The sequence below is a fragment of the Phyllostomus discolor genome, chromosome 15, assembly GCF_004126475.2.
Source record: "Phyllostomus discolor isolate MPI-MPIP mPhyDis1 chromosome 15, mPhyDis1.pri.v3, whole genome shotgun sequence".
NCBI lineage: Eukaryota > Metazoa > Chordata > Mammalia > Chiroptera > Phyllostomidae > Phyllostomus > Phyllostomus discolor.
Genome location: NC_040917.2, coordinates 11,632,031 through 11,657,951, shown reverse-complemented (window position 1 = coordinate 11,657,951; position 25,921 = coordinate 11,632,031). Strand labels below are relative to the sequence as shown.

Here is a 25,921-nt window from a genome sequence, read left to right as displayed (position 1 = left end):
TCAGAGTCAGGGGGCAGGGAGCCCGAGGAGTCAGGGCGGGCTGCGGGGGCGCTGCAGGCTGGCGGTGGGGGAAGGGCGGAGGTGGCTCCGGAGCTTCTCCAGATCCATCCCAGCGCCCGGCCGCAGGCGGGAGGAGGCGCGGAGAGCGCGCTCTCTCCTCCGGGGGGCTGCTCGCCTTCCAGTGAAAATGCGGGAGGGAGCGTTGTAGCCAGTGGAGGACAGGCGGGCCCGCAGCCCGAGTCAGCCGCTCCGCCGGGGCGCGGCTGGAGGGGCGGCGGCGGCTCCACACTGCACCAACCTGCGGGCTCCGGCGGGCTCCACCGCGGCGGCCCCTCCCACCGCACCGCCGCCTCCCCAAGCTCCCGCTCGCCGGACCCTGGGTCCCAGTCGGTGCGCAAGAAGCCGGCGTGCGGAGCGCCCGCTCGGGACGCCGCCAGCGGGTGACAGTGCGGCCACAGCGCGCGCACCGGCACTTCTGCTTCCCGGAGCAAGCTCCCTTGGGTCCCTGACTCCCTGTCGTACCCGCCCATCCTCCCCATTTTTCCTACACCCCTCTCCTCCCCCGACCTCGCCCAGCCCACACCCCCCCGCCCCTCTGCTCCCGAGCTGCCCCTCCCTCCCGGTCGTGCGCTCCTCGCGCTCCCCGCGCTCCCCGCGCCCGCCCAGTCCTTCTCCCGCTCCACCCAGCCTCCCGCTGGCCCTCGGTGCCCCGCTCTCCGCGACCATCCCAAGCCCGCTGCGCTCCGCCCGCAGCCTGGTCATGTCAGGATGGAGATCCGGCAGCACGAGTGGCTCTCGGCCTCCCCGCACGAGGGCTTCGAGCAGATGAGGCTCAAAAGCCGCCCCAAGGATCCCTCGCCGAGCCTGACCCGAGTGGGCGCGAACTTCTACAGCAGCGTCAAGCAGCAGGACTACAGCGCCAGCGTCTGGCTCCGGAGGAAAGACAAGCTGGAGCACGTAAGGGCGCCTCGCTCCCTGGGGCCGCGGGCCCGCACCTGCCGCGCGCACACCCACCTACCCCGGTGGCGGCCGGAGCGCGAGGTGCTCGGGGACCACCTCGGCCGGTGGCCTGACTCGGAGGCCGGGCGACCGGGTCCTCCTTCCGATCCGGGGCATCTTCTCCTGCACTTTCTTGCCCTAAGGACCGGGGAGGGAAGGGGAGATACCTTTCCCGGGACTGCCTGGCCGCCGCCCACCTCGACCTCCCCTCAGGCTTCCTCGCTGTAGGGCTCGTTTGCACCGTGCCTTGGGGTGCGGGGTGACAAGAAGTGCAACTGCCACAAGCGTGGTCGGAGGAACCCGGCGTTGCGCGGTAGTGGGCTTTAGAGGGGGATTTGTGCGCATCTTTGGAGGCTATTTAACTCCGTCCACACACTAACAAATTAAAAAATGCGTAAAGTTGTCGCCGCTGGCGACTCACCCTAGGGCCACGTACCATCAGAGTTTTCTGTAGAGTGACCTCTGGGATGAGTAATTGCCGACCCTCTCTAGCTGAGCCCAACTCGGGTGAGTTTGGCGGATTGCCAGGAGCAAAAAAAAAAAAAAAGAAAAAGAAAGAGCAGGTCGCCCAGCTCCCCAGGAACCCGCCACTGGGGGGTGGGGGGAGCTGAAGGGCGGGGACCTCCACTCCCATTCAGTGCAGGCTTCCCGCCAAGCATATATATATATGGGCTCTGGGCTGAGCCCCTGAGGCTCGTCATTCCGGAAGGAAGGTCCCTCCAAAGAGGCGTTTAGTGGATCCACAACTTCAAACCTGCCCCAGCAGCATCTCCTTAAACCAAATATTAAAGTGACATAAAGAGGGTTATCTCGAGCGCAGCACAACCCGCTAGGGAGAGGATGGTGTTTCTTCCCGTGGAGCTGCATCATCTGAATTGAGTCTGCTCCTGGAAGGTGGAGGTTCCCTTGTATTTGGGTCACAACGCCAGTTCTGCTAGAAAGGTAGGAAGGAGAACTTCGGGAACTCGCGCATCTCCTACCGCTGCACCACCTGAGTCCCATTTGCACCCTCCCCCCACCCCCATCCTCCTCCTGTCCCTGAGCTTTGCTGAGACACAAGGAGGGAGCCTGCAAAAAGGTATTTCTCTTACACTCTGAAAGGAAGGTCTCTACCGTTTCTCCAAGGGCCTGATAAAGTCACTGAAAGCTCAAATTTAAAGCTTTGATTTGGAGGATGGCTTCTGTCTTGTGGGTAGAGAACCGTTTCCTTAACAGCAAAAGCGTGTCTCATCCCTAAGACCAGGGAAGTACTTAATTGAAGATTTCTAGGATGGCGAGTTGTTGGAGAGGGAACTGTATCCACTTAAAAATGCAAGCTCTAGAATTAGCAAAGGTGGTGTTATTAGTTTAAAGAGGAGCGGATAGCATCCTCATGTAATTTGGCACTCGGTGTTACCTGGTTTGGGTACCAGGGAGAATGGTCTGGCCTTAGGATGGTGATGCATCTTCATTTCAGCTTCCCTCGGAATGTGTGTTCATTTGCAGCTTGTGCTTTTAGCTGATCTATTTCCATTATTCTCTCACTGAAAATCAATAGTGCAATCATCAATAGTGCGGTCTCCTATGAGTGTGTCCCCTTGAGTCATGACTGCATGCATCATATTTAAATGGTTCCCCCGATTTAGATTTTCACTGAAAGTATGAAGACAGACTGGTACCAGCTGGGCCCTGGCAGCATCACCTTTCTGGACAAGTAGGGGTTGCTCAGCCCTCCTGAGAGCTACAGACCAAGGAAAGGGGACGCTGGTGGTCTGGAAGCACGCGGGGATCTGTGCTTGCTTCTTCGCTCAGGTGCTTCAGAAGAGAGCATTGCGTTCATTAAACAAATACACACACACATACATGTATATAAGTATATGCATATGTATAATATGTATATATGTATATACATACATATATACACATATATAAATCACCTCACCTGTTATTTAAATTAACATATAGTGTGTTTGTTTGCTTTCTCAAATACATTTCTTGAAACATATTCTGCTTTCCTCTATACTTGCTTTTAATTAGAAAGGGGGTTTTGCTTAAAAGAAAAGTTTTCATGATGTTGTTTTGCTCCTTTGAAACGTGCAAAATTAAATAAAATAATATTTATGAAAGCGTTATGAAAAAGTTAAATTAGCATAAAAATGTAAATTTCTTTGAACTCCACTTCTGGGTGTTCAGAGTATATATCAAATGTTGTGTATGTATTAGGATGTTTCAGGTAGTTTGGTGTTCGTTTCAAATTAGATAGTAGAAATTTAAAAGCCCATAATAAATATTGCTTAGTGTATCATGGCCCCACAAAGGGTGAAAATGGAATGCTGACTGTATTGTAGACGACGTTCTGGACATACGTGGCATCTTCAGATCTGGGTGTTGCAGAAATTAGGATGAGCGTGCCATGTGAAGTTCAAAGGTGACAGTAGCTTAGAAAAACCAGCCTTTGTTCTGTCTAATCAGCTGGATGACCAATGGTTTTTATTATACTAAAAGTGAATTAATAGTTGTTATGGAGATCATGTGCATGAAAACAACCCACTGTTACCTTGCTGGCGCTTGAAGAGTCAATCTAGTATTAAGGGCAAAAATAAACTAGGGCTTCAGATGACGCTGGCACCGGGTCACTGAAGTGACGAGATTCCCTGAAATGAAACGTTGAGCCGTGCGTGGGCTCTGTCCAGACTCCAGAGGCATTGCTCCCTCTGAAAGTCAATAGCACAGGGAAAGCTGACAACTAAAGAATAGATTTCCGCCCACTTCGCTGAAAGTGAGGATGCGTAGCTTCTTTCTCCTGTTCTAGTGTAAAGACTGCGTCCCCAGGCTGGACAAGAGAAAAGTGACATGAGCTGGTGCAGGGTTGGAACACTTCTGTAAATTTGATTCCTGTCCGTCAGTGGTCGGCTGATAATTAAGATGAACACCCATGCAGAAATAAATGTATGTGAGGGAATTCTTGCCTTCTTAAGTCACAGTTAGAAGCTACTAGGAAGACCGGTTTACACCGTGGATTCTGGACATTGAACTCCACTTGGGAATTTCAGGGACAAGTAAAATTGCTGGCCATACGTAGAATGTTGTCGTGCTACCTACAAACAGCATTTTTGGTTCTTTGACTATTTTCCTTCCAGTTCTGCATCATAATGCCTGTGGCTTTAGAAGGGTTAGGTTTGGGAAACAACAGAAGTCAATTCTCTGTGGGATCTGTATTTACTTTAGGTATAATGTGCAAGTGAGGTATGTGTTCTAGCAAAGCCAGAGGAGCACATGGACACCTCTTCAACGCCCCAGCCCTCCTCTGCTCAGCCGTCCCTCCCTGGGTCACTTGAGAGTCACCGCTTCGTGTGGTTTCACCATCCAGAGACCAGCGTGACATTAGACTAGTGTCTGTTGGTGGTATGTGGCCTGTTTGAACTTCTTTTTTTTCCTGCAGAGTGGGAGAAGCTAGGCTGCTTAGAAACCTGGTTTTGTGTCAGTGGCATGCATGTAGAAGTTCCCAATGCCTTGTTTTCTCTCGTGCATATTCGGTTTGCTTTGCTGAAGCATGGATAAGAGCGGGGCTCAGCGTGGACAGACCTGCATTTAGACTCTGATTCTACCTCTTGTCAGCTCTGTGGCCTCAGGCAAGGTACTCACAGTCACCAGGATGTACGTACACAGTCCTCTGTAAAGGACTTGCAGGTTTGCTGGGATGATGCAAGGAGATCCTGGGGTGGCATGCAGTCCCCTAATGTCGGGACTCAACATGACAAAAGTGTATGTTCCCCTCATGCTTCCCGCCTGTGGCAGGTTGACAGGTGACTTGGTTCATTCGGGCTGCTATCACAGAGTACCTTGGACTGAGCAGCTGATATACTACAAACATTTATTTCTACAGTTCTGGAGGCTGGGAAATTCAAGATCAAGGTGCGGGCAGATTTGGTGTCCAGTGAGAGCCTGTCTCCGGTTTCATAGGCAGCCCTCTTTTCGTTGAGTTCTCACATGGTGGAAAGGGTGAGGGAGCTCCCTGGAGACTGTTTTAGAAGGGCACAAATCCTACTCACAAGGGCCCCACCCTCATGACCCAGTCACCTTCCAAAGGCCCCACCCCCTGAATGCCAGCACGCTGGGTGTTAGGATTCAATATCTGAATTGAGGGAGTAGAAGCATCTGATTCTAGGGGAATACAAACATCCAGTCTGTAACAACAGGAAAACCTCATTTTAGTTGTCTGAGCCAATGGAAGCTTCCCCCTACTCAATGTTTTCATGATTGTCAAGGTTAGTTAAAGGGATGCTGGCGAATCACGTCATGCCTCTCACTGTTTCCACCCAGAAGTGATGCATCCTTTGGTCCCTTTTTATTGGCCAAAGAAAGCCTCATGGCTAGGGCTGCTTCAAAGAGGGTGAAGGGCCCTAACTGGTATGGCTCAGTCAGTTGGAACATCGTCTTGTGCCTGAAAAGCTGTGGGTTCGATTCCTGGTTGGGGCACATGCCGAGGTTGCAGATTCAATCCCCAGTCCTGGTGCATATGCCCCCCCGGCACGGGTGCGTGGAGGCAGCCAATTGATGTCTCTCTCTGGCATCGATGTTTCTTTCTCCCTACCTCTCTCTCTTCCTCTCTCTCTAGAAGCAATGAAAAATGTCCTTGAGTGAGGAATATACATATTCTTTCCTGCAAGGGTGGGGAGAGGAAGAAAGGAAGGCAGACTCAGCCAACACCCAGAAGAGAGAGAAAGAGAACATGCAGAACTAGCTCATTAGAATGACTACAACACCTAGGCACCCAGCACAGGGTATGGCCCGTGTTCAATCTCACCACACGGTACCCACGAATGTAATTTCTTCTCAGACACTGCCTGCCTGTCTGGCTGGCGGAGCCCTCGCACTGCGCCCAGAGACCTTCCACTCTTCCAACTGGACATCAGCTTGTCTGTATAATAGTTCTGGACACAGGGTGTGCGGGTCCTTCGGCCAGCAAAGCCAACTCACCACCTGGAGCCTGTTAGGCTGCCTCCTTGCCTGGCCTCCGGGCTGTCCCCTGGGGGCCCGACTCTCTCCTGGGCAGTGCAAGTGGGCCCCTGCTGGCTCCCTGCCTGGCCACTCTGTGGCCGCCGACTCTTCCCTTTCTCGCTCTCTGTGGTCTCTGCTAGCTGAGACCAGCTCCTCGCTTGGTCCCCAACCCCTGCTTTCCTTTCCAGCTCTGTGCACAGTGACTCAGAAAGCCTATTTAAAATTAAGAGAGAGAGCAGAAGAGATCATTTGTAAAGAGTGGAACTTAGAGTCTTAGAGGTTCACATTTGTACGCAGCCTTACTTTCATGCTTGGTTTAGTAAGTGCCTCGCTTAAAAGAAACGTCTCCTCTATGTGCGAATTTGCACCTGCTTAAATAGAGTTTAGGTTGCCAGTGAATAGTAAATAAATGCCAAGTGCGCTCATGCCTCCTGGAATAAATTATTCACATGATGAGCAAGGAATAAATGGATGGGAGCAAACTTGGTCGCCGTGGTCTGGGCTGTCGTTATGTAAGGCTATTTATGTCCCACAGAGCAGATTCATGAAAGTATTACACCCCACAGAGCAGATCGGTAAAGCACCAGAAGATAAAGTTCAACCGAAGGGAATGAGTCTTTGAAGTGTTCCATTAAAAATCAATCAAACAAACAAGCAGCAAATATCCCTTTCTATGTTTATGCATTATTGGCCTGACCGGATAATTTTAGTCGGGCAAACATTTACAAACATTAACATTTACCAGGATTATTTGCTGTGTGATTTTAGAGAGACAGAACAGACAGAGCCCGGGCCGAGGCAGGACTCGCTGCCTCTCTCTCTGGTTAAGAGATGAAAGTTGAACTGTTGGGTGGGTTCTGATGGATCTCACTGTTGTGTCCATTGTCGTGTGAGTTACTCTTGTAAGTAGCGTATTTACCCCATGCATGGGCCTCTCTCGCTGTGGGCTGACATTTCAGTTTGTTTTGGAGAACCTTTGACTTCTTTGAACTCAGCTGGGTGTGGCTTACTGATTTATTTCAACATCACAGTCTGTGGTATCATGTTTAATATATTTACCTCGAGACGTCCAAGTTATTGCATTTAAGATTTCTTTCCTTCCTTCTTACCTACGTATCCTAGCCACATACCAACTTCTGGCTAGTTCCTCTAAAAAGTTTGTACTTCTCTTTACAGACTTCTGTATTATTTATCTCAGGTTTAAACCTACGTGACAGTTTTTCATTCTTCTATTTTTAGCTCCAAAGATTGAGAAATCGGATGAATCTTTTGAACTCCTGAGTTAAGGCTGTTGTGTTATGTGTTCGTACTAAATTGGCTGATGGGGGGCTAGATAGGTGGACGTAGACCTTGTGCTGAACTCTCGGCCCAGAAACTTTGCTTTCGGTGTGTGTATTGGGGACATTTAAAGCCACTGAATTGCCTAAGAGTCACACCTGCACAGACTGTGCTGTGTGCGTTTAGAGGCATAAACGTTGAGAGCAGTGAAAATGCAAAACCGTGGTTGTTGAGAGACAGACCTTTTCTTGCCAAAAAAGTACGCTTCTGCTTTCTCAGAAACACAGAAAGATGGGCCCAGTTTCTAAACTCACATACCAAGCCCTTGAACTTGGCAAACTTCCCAGGCAGACTTATTCATGTGCACTGGAAAACCTCACTGCTGCGTCACACGTGAAGGGGAGCCACCTGACCAGGTATCGTGAGGCTGGCTGCCACGGCCACTGGGTGATAAATATGGTCTGTCACCCTCTAAGGAGACAGCGAGCCTTGTGCACACATGGTTCCTCTGCATGGAGGCATCGTTGTGCTCCTGCCAGTAAGTCCTTTGGTCTGATTCTTTGATAACATGAGGAGGTAAGCTGAGAAGATGGGCCTCATAGAGATAATAATTTCAAAAGCACTAACTGGCAAGCTCATCATTAACAGGCATTTACTGAGAGTATCTTGTGCGTGAAAGACACTTCGTTAGGAGAGCGTGAGTACTTCATTGAACAAGCATTTGTATGGCCTGCAGTGTTCCCAATGGGGTGGAACATAGAGTGATAGAGCAGGGTCCCTCCCTCAGGATGTTTCAGTTTTATAAGTACAGTTATAATATAATTACAGTGCTGTGAATAATACAGAATAGTGCAAAATAGTGTAAGACCCTGCCTGCAAAGGTGTTGTTTAGACAAGGATAATATACAGCTAAAAAATAAGTAATGAATCCTGTCACATATAATGATAACATACACCCAAGTTGTATTTATCCCATGATGCAAAGTTGACATAAAATTGGGACATCGATTAATGTATCACATTAACAGAATGGAGGTAAACCCACGTGATTATCCCAATAGATGAAGTAAAAGCATTTGATGAAATTCTCTACCTGTGATTGATAAAATTCTAAATGACCTGGAAGTAAAAAGAAACTTAAATTTTCTGATAAAGGATTTCTTTAAAAAGATCAGAGTTAATGGTAAAATATTGAAAAATTGTGTAGATCGTGAGACAGGGATGTCCACTCCCATGATGTCTGTGCAGCATTGTACAGGAGGTCGTAGCCAATGCAATAAGGCAAGAAATAGAAATAAAGATACAAGAATTAAAAGGAAGTAATAAAATTGTTATTATTAGCAGATGAAGTAATTGTGTACATTTGAAAATCCAAAGTGAACTACAGATACAGTTAATGAATTAATGATAATATCTTTGGGTTTATCACAGACACTGGATACAAAGTCAATACACGAAATTAAATTAGGAAAAGTCAATTCCAAAATAAAACTGAAAACCATTAGCGTTTACATTAGCATGAAGACATCAAATACTTAGGAATAAATCTAGCATAAAAGTTTCAAATCCTTAATGAGACTGGTAAGGTCTCTTTAATTCTCTCCCAGATTGATCTATAAATACATTTTCAATGAAAATCCCAACAAGTTTGTGTGTGTTGAAAAATGGATATACAATTTCTGTGGAGTTGCAAAAAGCCAAGAATAGCCAAGACAATCCTGATGAAGAACAGTAGATGGCTCCTGAAGATAGCAAAACTTATTATAAAGCTAGATTAACTTATTCTAAAGCTAGGTTAATTAGAGCAGGGTGGTTTGGTGCCAGGGTAAGGGACTAGATCAGTAGACAGAATGGAGAGTACAGAACAGACTTGTGTATGTTGTTGACAGGTATTGATCGATGACAAAAGTGGCAGGCACAGAAGTGCTCTGGGAAAGAGATGGGCTTTTAAAGAATGATGTTGAGTCAGTTATGTAGCTACATTAAAAACGGACCTTGAGCCCTGGCTGGTGTGGCTCAGTGGGTTGAGTACTGACCTGTGAACCAAAGGGTCACCGGTTCGATTTCTGGTCAGGGCACATGCCTGGGTTGCAGGCCAGGTCCCCAGTGGGGGGCATGTGAGAGGCAACCACACATTGATGTTTCTCTCCCTCTCTTTCTCCCTCCCTTCCCCTCTCTCTAAAAATAAATTAAATGGACCTTGATTTCTCTTTTTGCCATGCACAAAAGTCGGGTAGATATGGGTTGCAGGACTAAATTAGAAAGTGAAACAATGAAACTTCTAGAATATAATATAATAAAAAACCTTCATCAAGTTGGATTAGGAAAATACTCATAAGAAGTTTAGTAATCCCAATTTGTTAAGATTAGTAAACTGAGCTACATCAAACTTCAGCAATTTTGCCTATAAAAGAGTCCATTAAGAGAATGAAAAAGGCATGCTACAAAGCAGAAGGATATATATTTTTTTTCCAACACACATTCTGATAGAGGGTTTTAGCCAGAATATATAAAGAGCACCTACAAATCAATAGGAAGAAAATAGACAACCCAACAGAAAAGTGAGCAAGATGTTTAAACAAGAAAGTGTGCTTGATGTCATCAGTCATCAAGGAACTAAATAGTTAAAGTCATACACCATTATACAATCATCAAAAGGGCAGAAATTTAAATGATTGACGGTAACAAGTTCTGATGAAAACGAGGAACATCTCTGGCTTTCATGAGTTCTGGTAGGGCTGTAATTCACAGGGCCACTTTAGAACTCTGTTAGCAGTATCTAGTAATTTGAATACAGGTACATCTATGACTCAGCAGTTTTAAGTCTGTACATATCAAACAAATATGTTGTGTTCATGTGCACCAAAGACATGTATCTGAATGTTTATTGAAGCTTTGTTTTAGTAGTTCCCAATAGGATGCATCCATAATATCCAGTATAGTTGAATATTCCATGTTCTAAAATCTAATATCCTAATACCCAATATAGTTGAATGGATAATGAATTCTAATTTATTCCTACAATGTAATACATTAAGCAATGAAAAGAGTTTAATTATAACTATACATCTCTCTCTATATATATGCATTAATGTGGATGACTTTCAGACAGATTTATGAGTACACCATAGGATTCAATTTATGTGGAAAAAATAGGCAAAGCTAGATTATGGATATAAAAATCAGAATTAATGACAACCTTTGAGGGTAAAATGGATACAAGGGAAGCTTCTGGAGGACCAGTATAGTGTTTTACTTCTTTTTTTAGGAAGTGGTTTCAGAGCAACATTTATCAAGCTGTACCCTGAAGATTTGTGCACTTTATGTCTGCTATACTTCAATGATGGCTTAGTAAAAATAAGTAAAATGTGGCTAGCATCCTTCCTTTGCTTCCTGCTTGTCTCTGGCTATACCCCTCAGACTCTATGCCTCCAGCCTACTCTCTCCAGCACATAGACCTGGGGTCGTGACGCCTCCTGTCATTGTTGTTTCCACATGGGTGACTCTTACTTGTCACCTCCCCACATGTGGCATCCTGCATCCTTGCGTCTCCTCTCCCGACCACTAGCTTGCAGCAGCCTTCCTTGTCCTCCCTGATAAATATTTCACTCTGTGTTCTGATGGTGTGTTTATTTATCTTTTCCACTGGACCGTTCATTCTTTAATAAATCCTTAATGAGCTCCCTTCAGGAGCAGTTGTTTAGTGAATTGTGACTCCTGGGGCTGAGAAACCTTGAATCGCTCCTGTCCAGAGAAGGCGTTCAAAGGAGGCTTTGCCCAGGGCAAACATTTGCATCGGGCCTTAGGTGCCCAAGACAAAGCGCTGCTGGGTGGAGGACTGGCGTGAGCCAAGGCTTTGAGTGGAATCTTGGCAGCAAAAAGCATGTTCGGAAGACCAGTGAGTTAACTAGCATGACCAGGGTTTGCTTAAGGGGACGTTGGCTGTGAAAACACAAGGTAGATCAGGATGAGACCTTAGAGGGTTTGAGGATTTGAATGGTAAGCTGAAGGTGTTGGGCTGTATTCTATAACAAAGGAGAAATATTTAAAGAAATAGACACTTTATTTAGAGAGTTCAGGCTTCAGAAAATCTGCTGGTGGCATGAGGTGTCTAAGAATGAGAGCTGGAATTGGGAGGGGGGTGCACTGTCAAGGTTCTTTCAGTGGTAGAGATGGGAAGTCACGAAAATGTGTGACAGAAGTAGAAAAGTATGCCCTGGCTGGCGTAGCTCAGTGGATTGAGCATGGGCTGTGAACCAAAGCGTCCCAGGTTCGATTCCCAGTCAGGCCACATACCTGGGTTGCAGGCCACGGCCCCCAGCAACTGCACATTGATGTTTCTCTCTCTCTCTCCCTCTCCCTCTCCCTCTCTTCCTTCTCTAAAAATAAATAAATAAAATCTTTTAAAAAAGAAGTAGAAAAGTGGAGCGGGGGACAGATGCAAGAACTATTGTGAACTCAGAGTTCATGGGACTCGGTGCTTTGCTGGGTGAGGGGAGTCTGAGAAAGCTCAGCCATTCAGCAGACACGTACTCAGGGCTGGGGATGTCCCAGGCATTGTAACTGGCAGGCTGGAGACAAGTACAAGGATGAACAGGGAAAATTCCAAAAACTCCTTGAGAGTTGGAATTCTGCCCTATTCATCTTTGTGTCTTGGACCCAAGCCACTGCTACTCTCCTGATCCATAATACCAATGTTATGATGATTATAATTAATGAAGATTCTGATTCCTGCTCCCTGCAAGGAGCTGAGCTTCAGGCTTGAGAAGATTCCCATGTCTACGATTGGGCCTGTGGCCTCAGTTGCTTATGATCGAGCCCTTCAGAACTCAGCTTAGTTTTCACGTTTAAACCTAAAGCCTGGTTAGGTGCCCCTCCTGTGTGGTCCCCTAACATCAAGGGCAGGCATCTTTCATATCACTTAATGCGCTATTTCTTTAATTGCCTAATTCATGGTCTGTCTTTTACCTTCAGTGGAAAATGCGAAGACAGAAATGTTGCCTTATTCACAATGTACCCTTAATGCCCAATGTGGTGGCTGGTAGACATCCAGCATTGATTGACTTGACTTTTACTGAAATAGTGGGTGAATGAATGAATGGTTGAATGAATGAATGAATGAATGGTTGAATGAGTGAATATGTGCTTAGGGAGGCAGGACTTACAAGTGGAAAAGAACAAAGTGCCACATACTGCTTGCCAAAGACATGCTACAGACATTAAATGCAACAGGAATTGAGTAGAAAGAAACATCAGAAGCTCCATGAGAAACTACTGACAAGGGTTATGATCAGGTGTCAGCTGGAGAAGAGAATGCATCAGGCTGCATCTAAAGCATCCACAGGTTGAGATGCATTACATTTGTTTTAGCCTTGGGCAGTGGGGGACTCACAGCCACTGTAGTGGCCTATTCGAATGTCTAATGCTATTACTTAGAGTGAATTTTTTGGTTTTAATTGCTATATATCTTCATTTTTATGAGTCAAGAGGTGAACATTAACTTTTTAACTTCTCCCAAGTATGCTTTGGTATAGCTTGTTGTCATTTCTAAATCTGCTTGTTCATTATTTAGCATATGCCCCGCTCTGGCTGAGTGCACTTGATTTGAGATTGTAAGACAGACACTCCGCAGCAGGGAGTGTGTCAAAATGGCCCAAATCCCCTTAAAGACCTACCAGGCTTGATCCTTAAGAATCTCCCACTATGATTTCCGGGCTTGTCTGTTTCTAAACTTTTTCCATTCCCTAAGATCTTCTTGCTCTAATCCATGACAGGTGCATGCATTGCTTAAAACCTGCCCTGTAAGGGTCCTAATGTATCTTTAAAAAAAATAAACTTTCATTTTGGAATACATTTAGATTTCTGGAAAACCTGCAAAGATAGGAAGGATGTTTCCTGTACATTCCTCACCTATTTCAGTTTCCTATTAAATTCCAAACCCTAGGCTTTATTAGAATTTCAGCAGCTTTAAAATTAATGTCCTTTTCTGTACCACAACCCAATCCAGGTACCACATTCCATTTAGTTGTTGTGTGTCCTTAGCCAACCTCTGGTCTGGGAAAATTTATCATCTTTCATGACCTTGATGGTTTTTTTCCAGCTTTATTGAGGTATAATTGACTAATATAATTGTAAGATTATATTAGTGAACATTGGGGTGATTTGATGCATTATGCACATATTGTGAAAGAGTCCCATCATCATATCACGGAAAACATCCATCATCTCACATATTTATCGTTTTTTGGGGGTGGGGTGTGAGAAGATGTAAGTTCTGCTCTCAGCAAATTTCCATTATATAACAGAGGTATCGACTATAATCACCATGTATCTCTTGAATCCTCAGAAGTTCCTCATCTTGAAACTGCAAGTTTGTCCCCTTTACCAGACTCTCCCCATTGCTTCCAGCCCCCCAGTGGTTCTCCTCTAGTCCTATGAGTTAGACTTTTTTAAAATATTTTATTTATTTATTTTTTTAGAGAGGGAAGGGAGGGAGATAGAGAGAGAGAGAAAGACATCAATGTGCGGTTGCTGGGGGTCATGGCCTGCAACCCAGGCATGTATCCTGACTGGGAATCGAACCTGTGACACTTTGGTTCACAGCCCGAGTTAGACTTTTTAATTTAGATTTTACATATTAGTGACACCATGCAGTATTAGTCCTTCTCCATCCAGCTTATTTCACTTACATAATGCCTTCAAGTTCCTCCATGTTGTTGCAAATGACAGCATTTCCTTCTTTCTTGTGACTGAATAATAGTTCATCTCTCTCTCTCTCTCTCTCTCTCTCTCTCTCTCTCTTTCTCTCTCTCTCGTCATCTGCTGATGAACACTTAAGTTGTGTTCCTGTCTGGGCTATTGGGAATGATGGGGTCTTCCTTTCCTTTGGACAACACCCAGAGGAGAATTGTTGGATCACATGGTGGTCCTATTTTTAATTGTCCGAGGAACCTGTACAGTTCACTCAGTTTCCCGTAGTGGTGGCACCAACTTACACTCCCAGGAACAGTGCACAAGGATCCACTTTTCTCCACATCCTTGCCAACACATATTTTTTTTTGTTTTTTTGATGATGGCATTCTGACAGGTGTGAGGTGATTTCTCATTGTAGTTTTGATTTTCATTTCCCTGATGATTAGTGATGCTGAGCATCTTTTCATGTGCCTGTTGGCCATTTGCATGTCTTCTTTGGAAAAATGTCTATTCAGATTCTCTGCCTACTTATTTATTGGATTGTATTTTGCTGTAGAGTTACCTTAGTTATTTCTATATTTTGGATATTAATTCGTTGTCATGTATGGGATTTGCAAGTATTTTTTCCATTTGGTACATTGCTTTTTGAAACATTTTAATAATGGTTTCCTTTGCTGTACAGAACCTTTTTAGTCCAATGTAATCCCACTTATTTATTTTTGTTTTTGTCGTCTCTGCTTTGGTGTCAAATCCAAAAAAAATCACCAAGATTGATATGTAGGAGTTTACTGCCTGTGTTTTCTTCTAGGAATGATATGGTTTCAGGCCTTACACTCAAGCCTTTAATCCATTTTGAATTAATTTTGGGGCCTGGTGTGGGACAGGGCTCCAATCTTATTCTCTTGCACGTGGCTGTCCAGTCTCCCAGCGTCACTTGTTGAAGAGACCATTCTTTTCCTTTTGTATATTGTTGGCTCCTTCATTATAAACCAATTGTCAATTGACCATATTATGCATGAATTTAATTTTGGGCTCTTTTTTCTGTTCTGTTGGTTTCTGTGTCTGTTTCCATGTCATTAGCACACTGTTTATTACCACAGTGTTGTTATTTTGTTTGAAATCAGGGAGCATGATGTCTCCGGCTTTATTCTTCTTTCTCAAGATCGCATTGGGTATTTGAAACCTCTTATGGTTTCATACACATTTTAGAATTGTTTGTCCTATGTGTGTGAAAAATGCCATTGGAATTTGAATGGGAATTACATGAAATGTGTAGATTTCTTTGGGTAGTATGACCATTAATTCTTCTGATTCATGAACGTGGAATATCTTCCCATTTATTTATGTCTTCTTTGACTTCTTTCATAAGTGTCTTATGGTTTTCAGTGTACAGGAGTTTTGCCTTTTAGCAAAAACTCATATGAGGATTTTTTTAAAGGCACCAAACAACAAATGGGTCAAAAAAGAAATCAGAAAGAAAACTGAAGACAGATGAAAGGGAAATACAGCACATCAAAGCATATGGGATGCACCAAAAGCAATTTTCGAAGGGAAGTTCATCGTGATAAATACCTCCATTAAGGGGAAAGAAAAAGCTCAAACAAGCAATCTACTTTACTCCCCAAGACACTAGAAAATGAAGAAAAAAACTGAACTGAAAGTTAACAGAAGGAGATCAACAACAAAGATCAGAATGGAAATAAATGAAATATAGACTAAAAGAAAATAGAAAAGATCAATTAAAACTAAAAACTGTTTTTTAAAAGATAAACAAAATAGGCAAACCTTTAGGCAGACTTCCAAGAAGAAAATGGGGGATAACTCAAATAAAATTAGAAGTAAAAGGGGAGATAACTACCATGGATACCAAACAAATACAGAGGATCATGAGACCACTAGGAACAATTAGAAACCAAACCATGAACAACGCAGAAGACCAAGGCAGAATCATGAAGAAATATAAAATTTTAACAGACCAGTTAGTAGTAAGGAGATTGAATCTGTTGTTGAAAACCTTCTAACAAACAAAAGTTCAGGACCAGATGGCTTTATTGGTAAATTCTACCAAACATTTAAAGGAGAAGTAATACCAACTCTTCCCAAATTTTTTCAAAAAATAGAACATGAAGGAACTCTTCCAAACTTATGAGTCCAGCATTACCCAAACCTAAATGAGGATATTACAAGGAAAGAAAATTACAGGCCAGTATCACTGATGAACATAGATGCAAAAATCTTCAACAAAGTCTCAGCAAACCAATTTTAAGAGTGCATTAAAAGAGTCAAACCCCATGATCAAATGGGACTTATTCCAGGATGCAAGGATGGTTCAACTTCCACAAACTAATTAACGTGCTACACCTCACAAACAGAATGAAGGCAAATAATCATATGACCATCTATTTCAATAGATGAAGAAAAATCATTTTACAATATTACAAATCCATTCATTGAATGTTCTGTAAACATCTAAGTCCATCTAGTCTTACATATAGTTTTAGTTCAAGAATTCCTTATTGATTTTCTGTCTGGATGATCTAGTCATTATTAAAAATGGGATATGGAAGTCCCCTAATATTATTGTATAGCTGTATATTTCTTCTTTTAGGTCTGTTAATATTTGCTTTACATATTTAGGTGCTCCTGAGTTGGGGGCCACATGTGTTCTATCCTCCTTTATCATTAGCAAGTCATATGTGTTGACCTCTTTATCATTGTATAATGACCTGCTTTGCCACTTACTGCAGTCTTTGACTTACTGTCTGTATTGTCTGATGCAAGTATAGCTGCCCCTGCTTTCTTCTGGTTTCCATTTGCATGGAGTGTGTTTTTCCATTCCTTTACTGTCACCCTGTGTCCTTGAATCTGCAGCGAGTCTCTTGTAGGCCATATCTCTATGTCTTTTTGAATCCACCATTCACTCCGTATCTATTGATTAGAGAATATAGTCCATTCACATTCAGAGTGATAATTATTGTTAGATGTGGACATACTATTTCAATTGTGTTCATTGTTTTCAGACTTTTTTGAGATTAATTTGCTTCTGTTTCTTTTGCTTTCTGACTTGTGACTTGATTCTTTTTGTAGTGGTCTGTTTAGGTTCCTTTCTCTTAATCTTTTGTGCATATATTACATGTTTTTGCTTTGTGGTTACCATGAGGCAAATAAAAATGTTATATATACATGTATATATGTGTATATGTATTTAAAGATTTTATTTATTTATTTTTTAGAGAGAGGTGAAGGGAGGGAGAAAGAGAAGGAGGGAAACACCAATGCGTGGTTGCTTCTTGTGTGCCCCACACTGGGGATCGGGCCTGCAGCCCGGGCATGCGCCCTGACTGGGAATCGAAACAATGACCCTTTGCTTTGCAGTCCAGTGCTCAATCCACTGAGCCACACCAGCGAGGGCAAAATATGTTATATTTATAACAGTGTATTTTAAACTAATACCAAGTTAAGTTTGAACTTGTACTGAAGTTGTATATTTTTATTTCCCCTGCAGTGTTTTATGGTTTTGATGTCACTATTTACATTTTCACTTTATGTATCCATTAATAAATTATTGTAGTTATGGTTATTTTTATTTCTTTTGCCTTTTAATCTTCATGCTAGACTAATAACTGATTTGCCCTCCACTACTGTAACATTAGAATATTCTGCATTTAACTCTGTATTTACCTTTACCTGTAAGTTTTACATGTTCATAGGTCTTCCTGTTATTAGTTACCATCCTTTTATTGGAGCTTGAAGAGTCCCTTCAACATTTGTTGGAGGGCTGGTTTAATGGTAATGAATTCCTTTAGCTTTTGCTTGTCTGGAAAACTCTTTATGTCTCCTTCCGTTCTGAAGGACAACTTCGCTGGGTAGAGTGTTCCTGATTGGCAGGGTTTTTTTTTCCTCATTTGTTTATGGGGTAAGGCAAACGTAGGCTTACCATTGTGAGTACATGAAACAATTTATTCTTGCATTATTAATTATTTTATTTTTTTCCATATGAACAACTGTAAACCCACTTTTTCTCCACCCTGTATTTTAGCACTTGGAATGTATGGTGCCACTCACTTCTGGCCCATCAAGTTTCTGCCGAAAAGCCTGCTGTTAGTCTTAGGGTGGTTTCCTTACGTAGAGTACGTTGCTTGTTTCTTGCTGCTTTTAAAACTCTCTCCTTGTGAGAACTTTTGACAATTACAGTGTGTGTTGGGGTGGATCTCTTTTGGCACATTTTATTTAGAACTCTCAGGGCTTCCTGGATCTGGATGACCGTTTCTTTTCCTACGTTAGGGGAGTTTTTTTAGCTATTACTTATTTAAATGAGCTTTCTGCTCCTTTCTTTGTTCATTCTCTTCTGTCTCTGCCTCCTCTCTCTCTCGTCTCCTTCTGGGACCCTAGAACGTGGATATTGGTCTGCTCCATGCTGTTCCATAAGCATTATAAAATACTGTTAGTGGTTAAAGACTTCCCTCCCCCACCAGAGATCACCAGCCCACGTGTGCTAATGAAACATCTCCAAGCAGAACCAAAAGAGCTAGGCAAAAAGAGAAGGAACTATGATGAGCTAGACATTGAGATGCTTGAGGGCGTGGAGCACTCCGAGGGGGACATACTTCCGGTGTGGCATTTCAGCCGTGCAAAAGTGGGGAGAGTGTGCATTTGTCTCTGGAGTCTCCCAGCCCTCATTTCAAGATGCTTCTTCCCAAGTGCGGTCAACCTGCACGCCTGCTGGGCTCCCAGCAAGAAGCCAGGCACGTCTGGCTTTCTCGTCCTTCTAACTTTCTACTTACACCATGAATGTAGACCTAGTGGGCACTTATTCATAGGGGTATCCCTTAAACCAAGAAAATGAATCATCATTATAATTGTAGCTCTTTTCACTCTAGGAAATGTTACAAAAAACAGAGTGATGGCCAGATAACCGTTCCTAGGACTTTGCTTAAGTGGCTTGTGAAAGAAATGTTTTACTATCATTCCACCTGTTTTCTTGAACACAACCAAAGGTGGATAGGGTGCTTATATATCTTCTGAGTGTAAAGAAAGATGAAAGGAAAGGAGATGCCCAGGGCCATGTGGGTTGGGTACAATAAAGCTGATGGAGTGGCGTCAGTACTGTTGGAGCATCAGCCATGAACTACACACACACAGGGAGCATTTGAAAGGCAGGCCTTGCCTTCTACGGCTTGCATAAGGTTGCCTTTCTGATTTTTTAGGACACCTTTTTTCTATTTGGATACATCACTTCCCCTGGTTTTATGCTGGGTTTACAATAACTATCCAAGAATTGGTGCTGAGGTCAAGGAAAGGAAGTTGAGAGGTGGGGAGAATCTGAGCATTGAGGAGATAGGCAGGCAGCAAGGCTTGGAGGTCCAGACACACTACTGGGGATGGGGGAGTCTTCGCTTCAGTTTAGTCTTTTGTCTCTTTCCCGTGTTTATAGGGTAGCACGGGAGGGTGTGCTTCTCGTGCACAGAGCAAGATGAGAAACTCGCCAGTGTGGCAACTTTTAGAGTCCCTGGATTTCCGATTAAGACCTTGACACATAATGCACTTGGCTATTTTTGTGTGCTCACACAGGGAAAGGCTGGTGAGAGTGAACATGCATTTCCTTTACTTAGGATCTTGACAAACTATTTCCGTAGAGCTGCTGGTCAACAATGAAAATGGATTAATTTTTTTTTCATTGATAAAATTACTTAAAAGGGAAGTTCAATGTCTTTCATGGATCGAGAATAGTGACTTCTTATTTCTGTACATTAGCTTTGATTCCCGCTAAAATAAACAGGCCACTACCTTGCCTCACACCTATTCTGAACCTCTCGCTTACCTGTTTCACATTAAACATAAGAAGGTAAATGGACTTCAGGGTAAAACTTTTGGGGGGTTGTTTGTGCTATTAATCTAGAAAGACATTTCCTTTTTTGTATCAGCAGAGTAGATTGATGATTACATTGAATTGTTTCAGCCAATGGGCTTCGTTGGAAGAGAAAGACGCATCATATGATCTTTGCCTGAATGTAATTCCAAGATTACTTGTCCAATCCGAGTAGGATATTACATGAATGGACTTATCATTACATGAATGTTTATGTCTATAGCTTGGGATAGTTACCAACAAGGGGTGGAAGTCCACATGGGTGATTTAGTATTTTATTGACTGTCACCATCTCCACAGTGAAAGGACTGTCATTCTCACAAGCAAGGATCTTTCTAGCATAGTACCTTCCTAAAAAGAGTTGGAGGTCACAGCAAAGGCGCCCGGAAGTGTAGAGGCCGGCTCGTCCGCTAGCCTTGCTCACTCCTGCCCAGCACCCCAGATTCCAATGTCCATCTCAAAGGTTACAACCATCACACTTGACTGAGTTTCAGGGTTGCTTGTCAGAATTTAGACCCCAGTCTATGAAATCGCTAAACAGCAGTGGTCTGCTGTCCTCAGAGCTTTTCTGAACCAGAAACAAAATTTTGAGTTTTAAGATCTGTAGTGAGGAGGTATCACAAGAATTTCTAGACACCAGCTCTACTCAGGAGCTGGGTTGTCAGGGGAGAAGCATGGACTGGAGGGGCAGGCTGCCCCTCCTGGGAAACGGGCGCTTGCCAAGGGTGCTGATTCCCGCTGCCCACCAGCGCTTGACACTTTCAGAAGCGTGGTAACCGCCCTTCCCTTGAGTTCCCGAGAAGAAAAACAAGAACATGTGTATTGTCTCAAGCAGGTGCTACATATTTGTTTCTTCACTACTGTGGGGTGTATTTTTAAAGCCTGGTACATTTTCGACACCTATGGTTGTGTTTGCGGGTCTTTCACTCTGCTCCGACGCGCTGGGCTCCGAGGGGGGAAGGGTAGCCGTTTGTCGGCAGACTGATTGGCGTTTGGACGTGGAGGTGCTTGAACTGTGCAAGCTGAGGGACAGTGGCTGTCACCTTGTCTGTCATCTCCAGGTCAGACGATGGCATTTGCAGTTCCCAGCTCAGATGGTCTCTCTTTCTCTGGTCCATTACGTGAAATCACAGGATCCAGAGATGATGCCCAGAACCTTCCCGTGGTGTCGGTGGGATACAATAAAATCTCAAACATATTAAAAATATGTGCCCTTCGCAGCTGCTCTTAGAAATACATCTTTATTTAGAAAAGCCCCCCTGACGCCTAATTAAATTTTCTTGTTTTAAATAAACCCATTTCCCCATTGCTCTGGCCTCCTTAGAACAAAATAAAAAGCACAGACTCACTCTGTAGTTTTTTTTAAGGGGAATCGCTTTAAAATATCAATTTAATTTCATATTAAATGTTAATTTTTCAAATTTTAAATCACATGTTACTCTGCATTTCAGCAGTAAAAAAATTTTAAAATTCAGAATAATTATAAAAACGAAGTTTTTAAAAAAGTCTGTGTGAAAAATGAAAACCTAAGGAACAGTATTTTTTTACCTAGGGGGAAACCACCTTTTCCCCAAGTAGTCAAATGGCATGTTTTAGATATGTAAATTTCTAGAGCAGAGATGAATAAACATGGATGCTTAAAAGTGAACTTGAGCTACGAGATCACTCTGGAGAGAGCTTGGAGTTTAGTTGTAGATGTTACAGTGTAAGGAGTGCTTCCACAGGTGGAGGCGGGGATTTGACAAACACCCCGCCTCGTGAACGCTGGGAGCTAGTCTGTCTGCCCTGCAAAGGCACTGAAGAGCATTCTGGCTGTGATCTGGAATGAGGACCCCTATGTGGGCCTGTGAGTCGCAGAGTCCAGGACGGGGCTCCTCACACATGTTGCAGTTTAACAGGCTCTTGAAGGGTACTCGTTGACACCCTTTTTAAATTTTTTATTTATTTTTTTTAATTTAATTTCTTTTTTTTAAGATTTTATTTATTTGTGGAGAGGGAAGGGAGGAAGAAAGAGAGGGAGAGAGAAACATCAATGTGTGGTTGCTGGGGGTCATGGCCTGCAACCCAGGCATGTACCCTGACTGGGAATCGAACCTGCGACATTTTGGTTCACAGCCCACACTGAATCCACTGAGCTATGCCAGCCAGGGCTGACACCCTTTTTTTTAAAAAAGCTTTTATTTTATTTTATTTGTGGGACCCTTTGGACCCACGCTCAATCCACTGAGCTACGCCAGCCAGGGTTGACACCCTTATATGTCCATTTTTTTTTCCCTAAGGTAAGCTCCTAAAAATAAATCAATTGAAGAGAAATTAGTTGTTTTTGACAGAGCTTTATTTTAAAGACTGGTGATTTAAACAATACATTCTGAGAGGTACCTGTGGAGGCACAAAGCATCATTATTTCCTCCCACCTTTCTAAATTCTGTCTGAGCTTATAGTCAGATTAACACGGGACAGACGCAGTGGTGCCATAAGAATATGAGAACCTAAGACTTATGGGGCAGTGGAGGTTTATGCCATTTTGGACAAAGGAGAAGGGGTCTGAGACACCAGAGGTGGATGAGAAGGAGGAAACGTATGGGAATCAAATTCTTTCCTGGCCACTCAGAAACTGTGGGCACCGAGGTAAGGTTGATGAACAGGCTATGCTAGATTGTTCATGGCTGCCATGTTGAGTTCATATTATGATGCTAAGGTGATGCTCCCTCTTTTTTTTTTAAAGACTTTATTTTATTTATTTTTAGAGAGGGAAGGGAGGGAGAAAGAAAGAGAGAGAGAGAGAAACATCAATGTGTGGTTGCTGGGGGCTGTGACCTGCAACCTAGGCATGTGCCCTGACTGGGAATTGAACCTGCGACACTTTGGTTCGCAGCCTGCGCTCAATCCACTGAGCTATGCCAGCCAGGCAGTGATGCTCCCTCTTTAAGCAGGTTTTTCTATTCGAATTCCTTTAGGCAGGTAAATAGAGAGGGTCACAAGTTCTTTCTGAGTCTTTGGTTTCTTTTTCTTTTTCTTCTTTTAAACATTTTTTTTAAAAAGATTTTATTTATGTGTTTTTGGAGAGAGTGGAAGGGAAGGAGAAATGGAGAGAAAGAAGAATGTGTGGTTGTCTCTCATGTGCCCACTACTGGGGACCTGGCTTGCAACCCAGGCATGTGCCCTGACTGGGAATCAAACTGGCAACCCTTTGGTTTGCAGACTCACGCTCAAGCCACTGAGCCACACCAGCCAGAGCTCTTTAAAAAAATTATTTATTTATTTTTAGATAGAGGAAGAGAGGGAGAAAGAGAGAGCTTCGCTGCTTAATGTCGCAAAGTTTAGGAGTGGTGGATTTCATAGCTGTAGATAATTGGAACATTTCCTAAAAAAAAAAAAAGAGAGATGGTAGTTTTCAGAGTTCAGCCCTTATGTGGCCCATCCTACTGCCGGTTGCATTACAGTAGAACGAATAAGCAAACCGAAGTACCAAGAACAGGAGAAAATCTTAAAAGAAAGAAAAAAGAGGTAGAAGAGGCAACACATGTAGATACAGATAACTATACAGATAGACATAGATAAAGGCTCAGGTTCATTATTAGCATAACTGTTTATTATTAGACTCTGCTTCCAAATTCTTGGTAATACCCAGTTCACTTAGTTAATTAAGCCCTTTGCTACATTTGGTATCCTTTCTGCTAATTTTTGTTTCTTAATGGAATCTACTTGTAGCATATTAGGGCCTGAAAAAAGAAGCAAATGTGGTCCCAACTTTTCCCTAATTATCTCCTCTGAGATATTAATGTGCCATAAACACACAAAAATGGCTCATTTAACTAACAATCAAGGAGATGCAAATCAAGAGTAAAACTTGTAAATGGTAAAAACCCCTTTCTCTAATAATTTGGCAACATACATCTAAAGAATTAGTACTGGCCCTGGCTGGCGAAGCTCAGTGGATTGAGCGTGGGCTGAGAACCAAAGTGTCGCAGGTTCAATTCCCAGCCAGGGCACATGCTTGGGTTGCAGGCCACGGCCCCCCAGCTACCGCACATTGATGTTTCTCTCTCTCTTTCTCTCTCTCTCCCTCCCCTCTCTAAAAATAAATAAATAAAATCTTAAAAAAAAAGAATTAGTACTATTAATACACTTTCTCCCAGAATTGTCTTCTTTTATAAATTTATTAGAAGGAAATGGATAGACATGCATACAAATATCTTCAAGGTGTTCACACCATTCATTCTTTCATTTACTTGGTCAAAAAAAATATTGGGAAAGCTAAAATAAAGAAAAATAAATATTTATTGGCATTATGATTCTAACACCAATTCCGATGTGGGCGTTCTTTCGGCACATTAAGCTCTTCTTCGACCAGAGCTGGGTGTTCGGAGCTTCAGCTCCGCTCCCACGGGGTCTACCTGGAGGTAACGCCAGATCCTGCAGCCTGAGGGCGCAGCCCCGCAAGACTGGCTCCCCCTTCAGAAACCCATTGAAAGTACAGCCTGTTACCTCTGCTTCTGGGGCACTGGCTGTAACCAGAGCCTTCCACCCTCCTTGGGTTCCCTTAAACTTGCTGCAGCAGCTCTCAGAGCTCAGAAAAACGTGTCACCTCCCAGATCACCGGTTTCTTATGAAAGGATGTAACTCCGGAAGAGACCCACAGGGCACGTGGGAAGGCCGTGGGCGATCCGTGCTCTCTGAGTGTGCATCCTGCCCAAATCTTCAGGACGAACCTGGGCATGCGCCCTGAACGGGAGTCGAACTGGCGCCCCTTCGGCGTGCAGGAGGATGCCCAGCCCACTGAGCCTCACCAGTCAGGGCAATGTCGGTGACTTTTAAACTGGCACTTCACTCAGTGCTCTCATAGGAGCCATCTCTGAACATGTGATGAAGTGAAAGAGAGGGACTGTATCTGGAAATGCTTCTTACAAACCTGCCAGTAGGAAGATAACCCAGGGATGTTCAGTAAAGCTGAAGTAGGAGCTATCAAATCCTTACCTTATATGACATTAAATAGCAAAGAACTGCATATTGAAAAATTATTGGAAGGGGTGTCCGTCTGTTCCGGCAGCAGTTTAACTGACTTTTTCAAGAATCATTGTAAGGAGTATTATTTTCTTCCGAGCTGCCTTCCACCTCAGACGAGCAAAATTCAAGCAAGGGAGGGTTTTTACCCCCCTGGCTTTATCTTCTTTATGCATTAAAAAAGAATTAAGCTTATTTTAGCTCTCTGATTATTTTTGCCCATTGCAAAAACTTTCTGGTTGGAGTGTAACCCGGTGTTCTGAGGTATTATTGTAGCCTGAGAAGTATCCATGGCTGCACCACAGGACATTAAAGAAATGCCTGTTCTTCCTTCAGTGATAACAGCAAAAGCAAAATGGAATGTTTGGGTGTAAGTGCTGGTGGTGATTTCTTCTTCAGTTTATGTTAAACCACCATGATGCCAGCAATAATGGGAGGAGTAAGATGATGTCATTAAATGTCAAATGTGGCAACACGTGGAAGGTTAACATTATGTCTGTAGCTCATAAGTTACCATAGGGCCTGATTATAAATGCCACGTGTGTTTACTTTGGTAGTTTTCACCACACAAATAATCAAAACTTTGTTGATTTAAATCGGTGTTCTTTATGTTGTGAGTCTGGACCCCAGATGAGGCTGTGTTTAGTTTGAAACCCGTGATTGTCAGGCTTGGAGATCTTGCTACTCACATGTGGCCTTCCAGGCCTCTCTCTTCTTGTTGATGTCTTCACTTCTTCCCCATTCTTCGTCTTGACTCCCTTACTCATTCAGCACCAATATGTCTGCAAAATGGCAACGACATCTCAGCAATATTAAAGATAGTATTTCTCTTCTAATTTTAGAAGGCCTGTTATAGCTTTGCTGTGTTTCTGCCTGGGATATTGCTTAGAGCTATACCTTTTTAAAAAATTTTATTTATTCACTTTAGAGGAGTAGAGGAAAGGAGGGAGGGGGGGGAGAGAGAGAGAAACATCAGTTTGTTGTTCCACTTATTTATGCGTTCATTGGTTGATTCTCCTGTGTGCCCTCACTGGGGATCGAACCCACAACCTTGGCATATTGGGACGATGCTCTAACCAACTGAGCTACCCGGCCAGG

At 43.6% G+C, this 25,921-nt stretch overlaps 1 protein-coding gene across 1 annotated transcript in view; it reads left to right on the top strand.

The window, feature by feature from the left end:
• The first annotated feature begins 660 nt into the window (after positions 1 to 660).
• The window catches only part of PLD5 (phospholipase D family member 5), a 217,899-nt gene continuing 192,638 nt past the window's right edge, over positions 661 to 25,921 (top strand). The window contains exon 1 of the mRNA XM_028531292.2: positions 661 to 957. Coding sequence (XP_028387093.1) covers positions 769 to 957 — 189 coding nt within the window. The 5' untranslated portion in view covers positions 661 to 768. The remainder of the gene's footprint in view (positions 958 to 25,921) is intronic.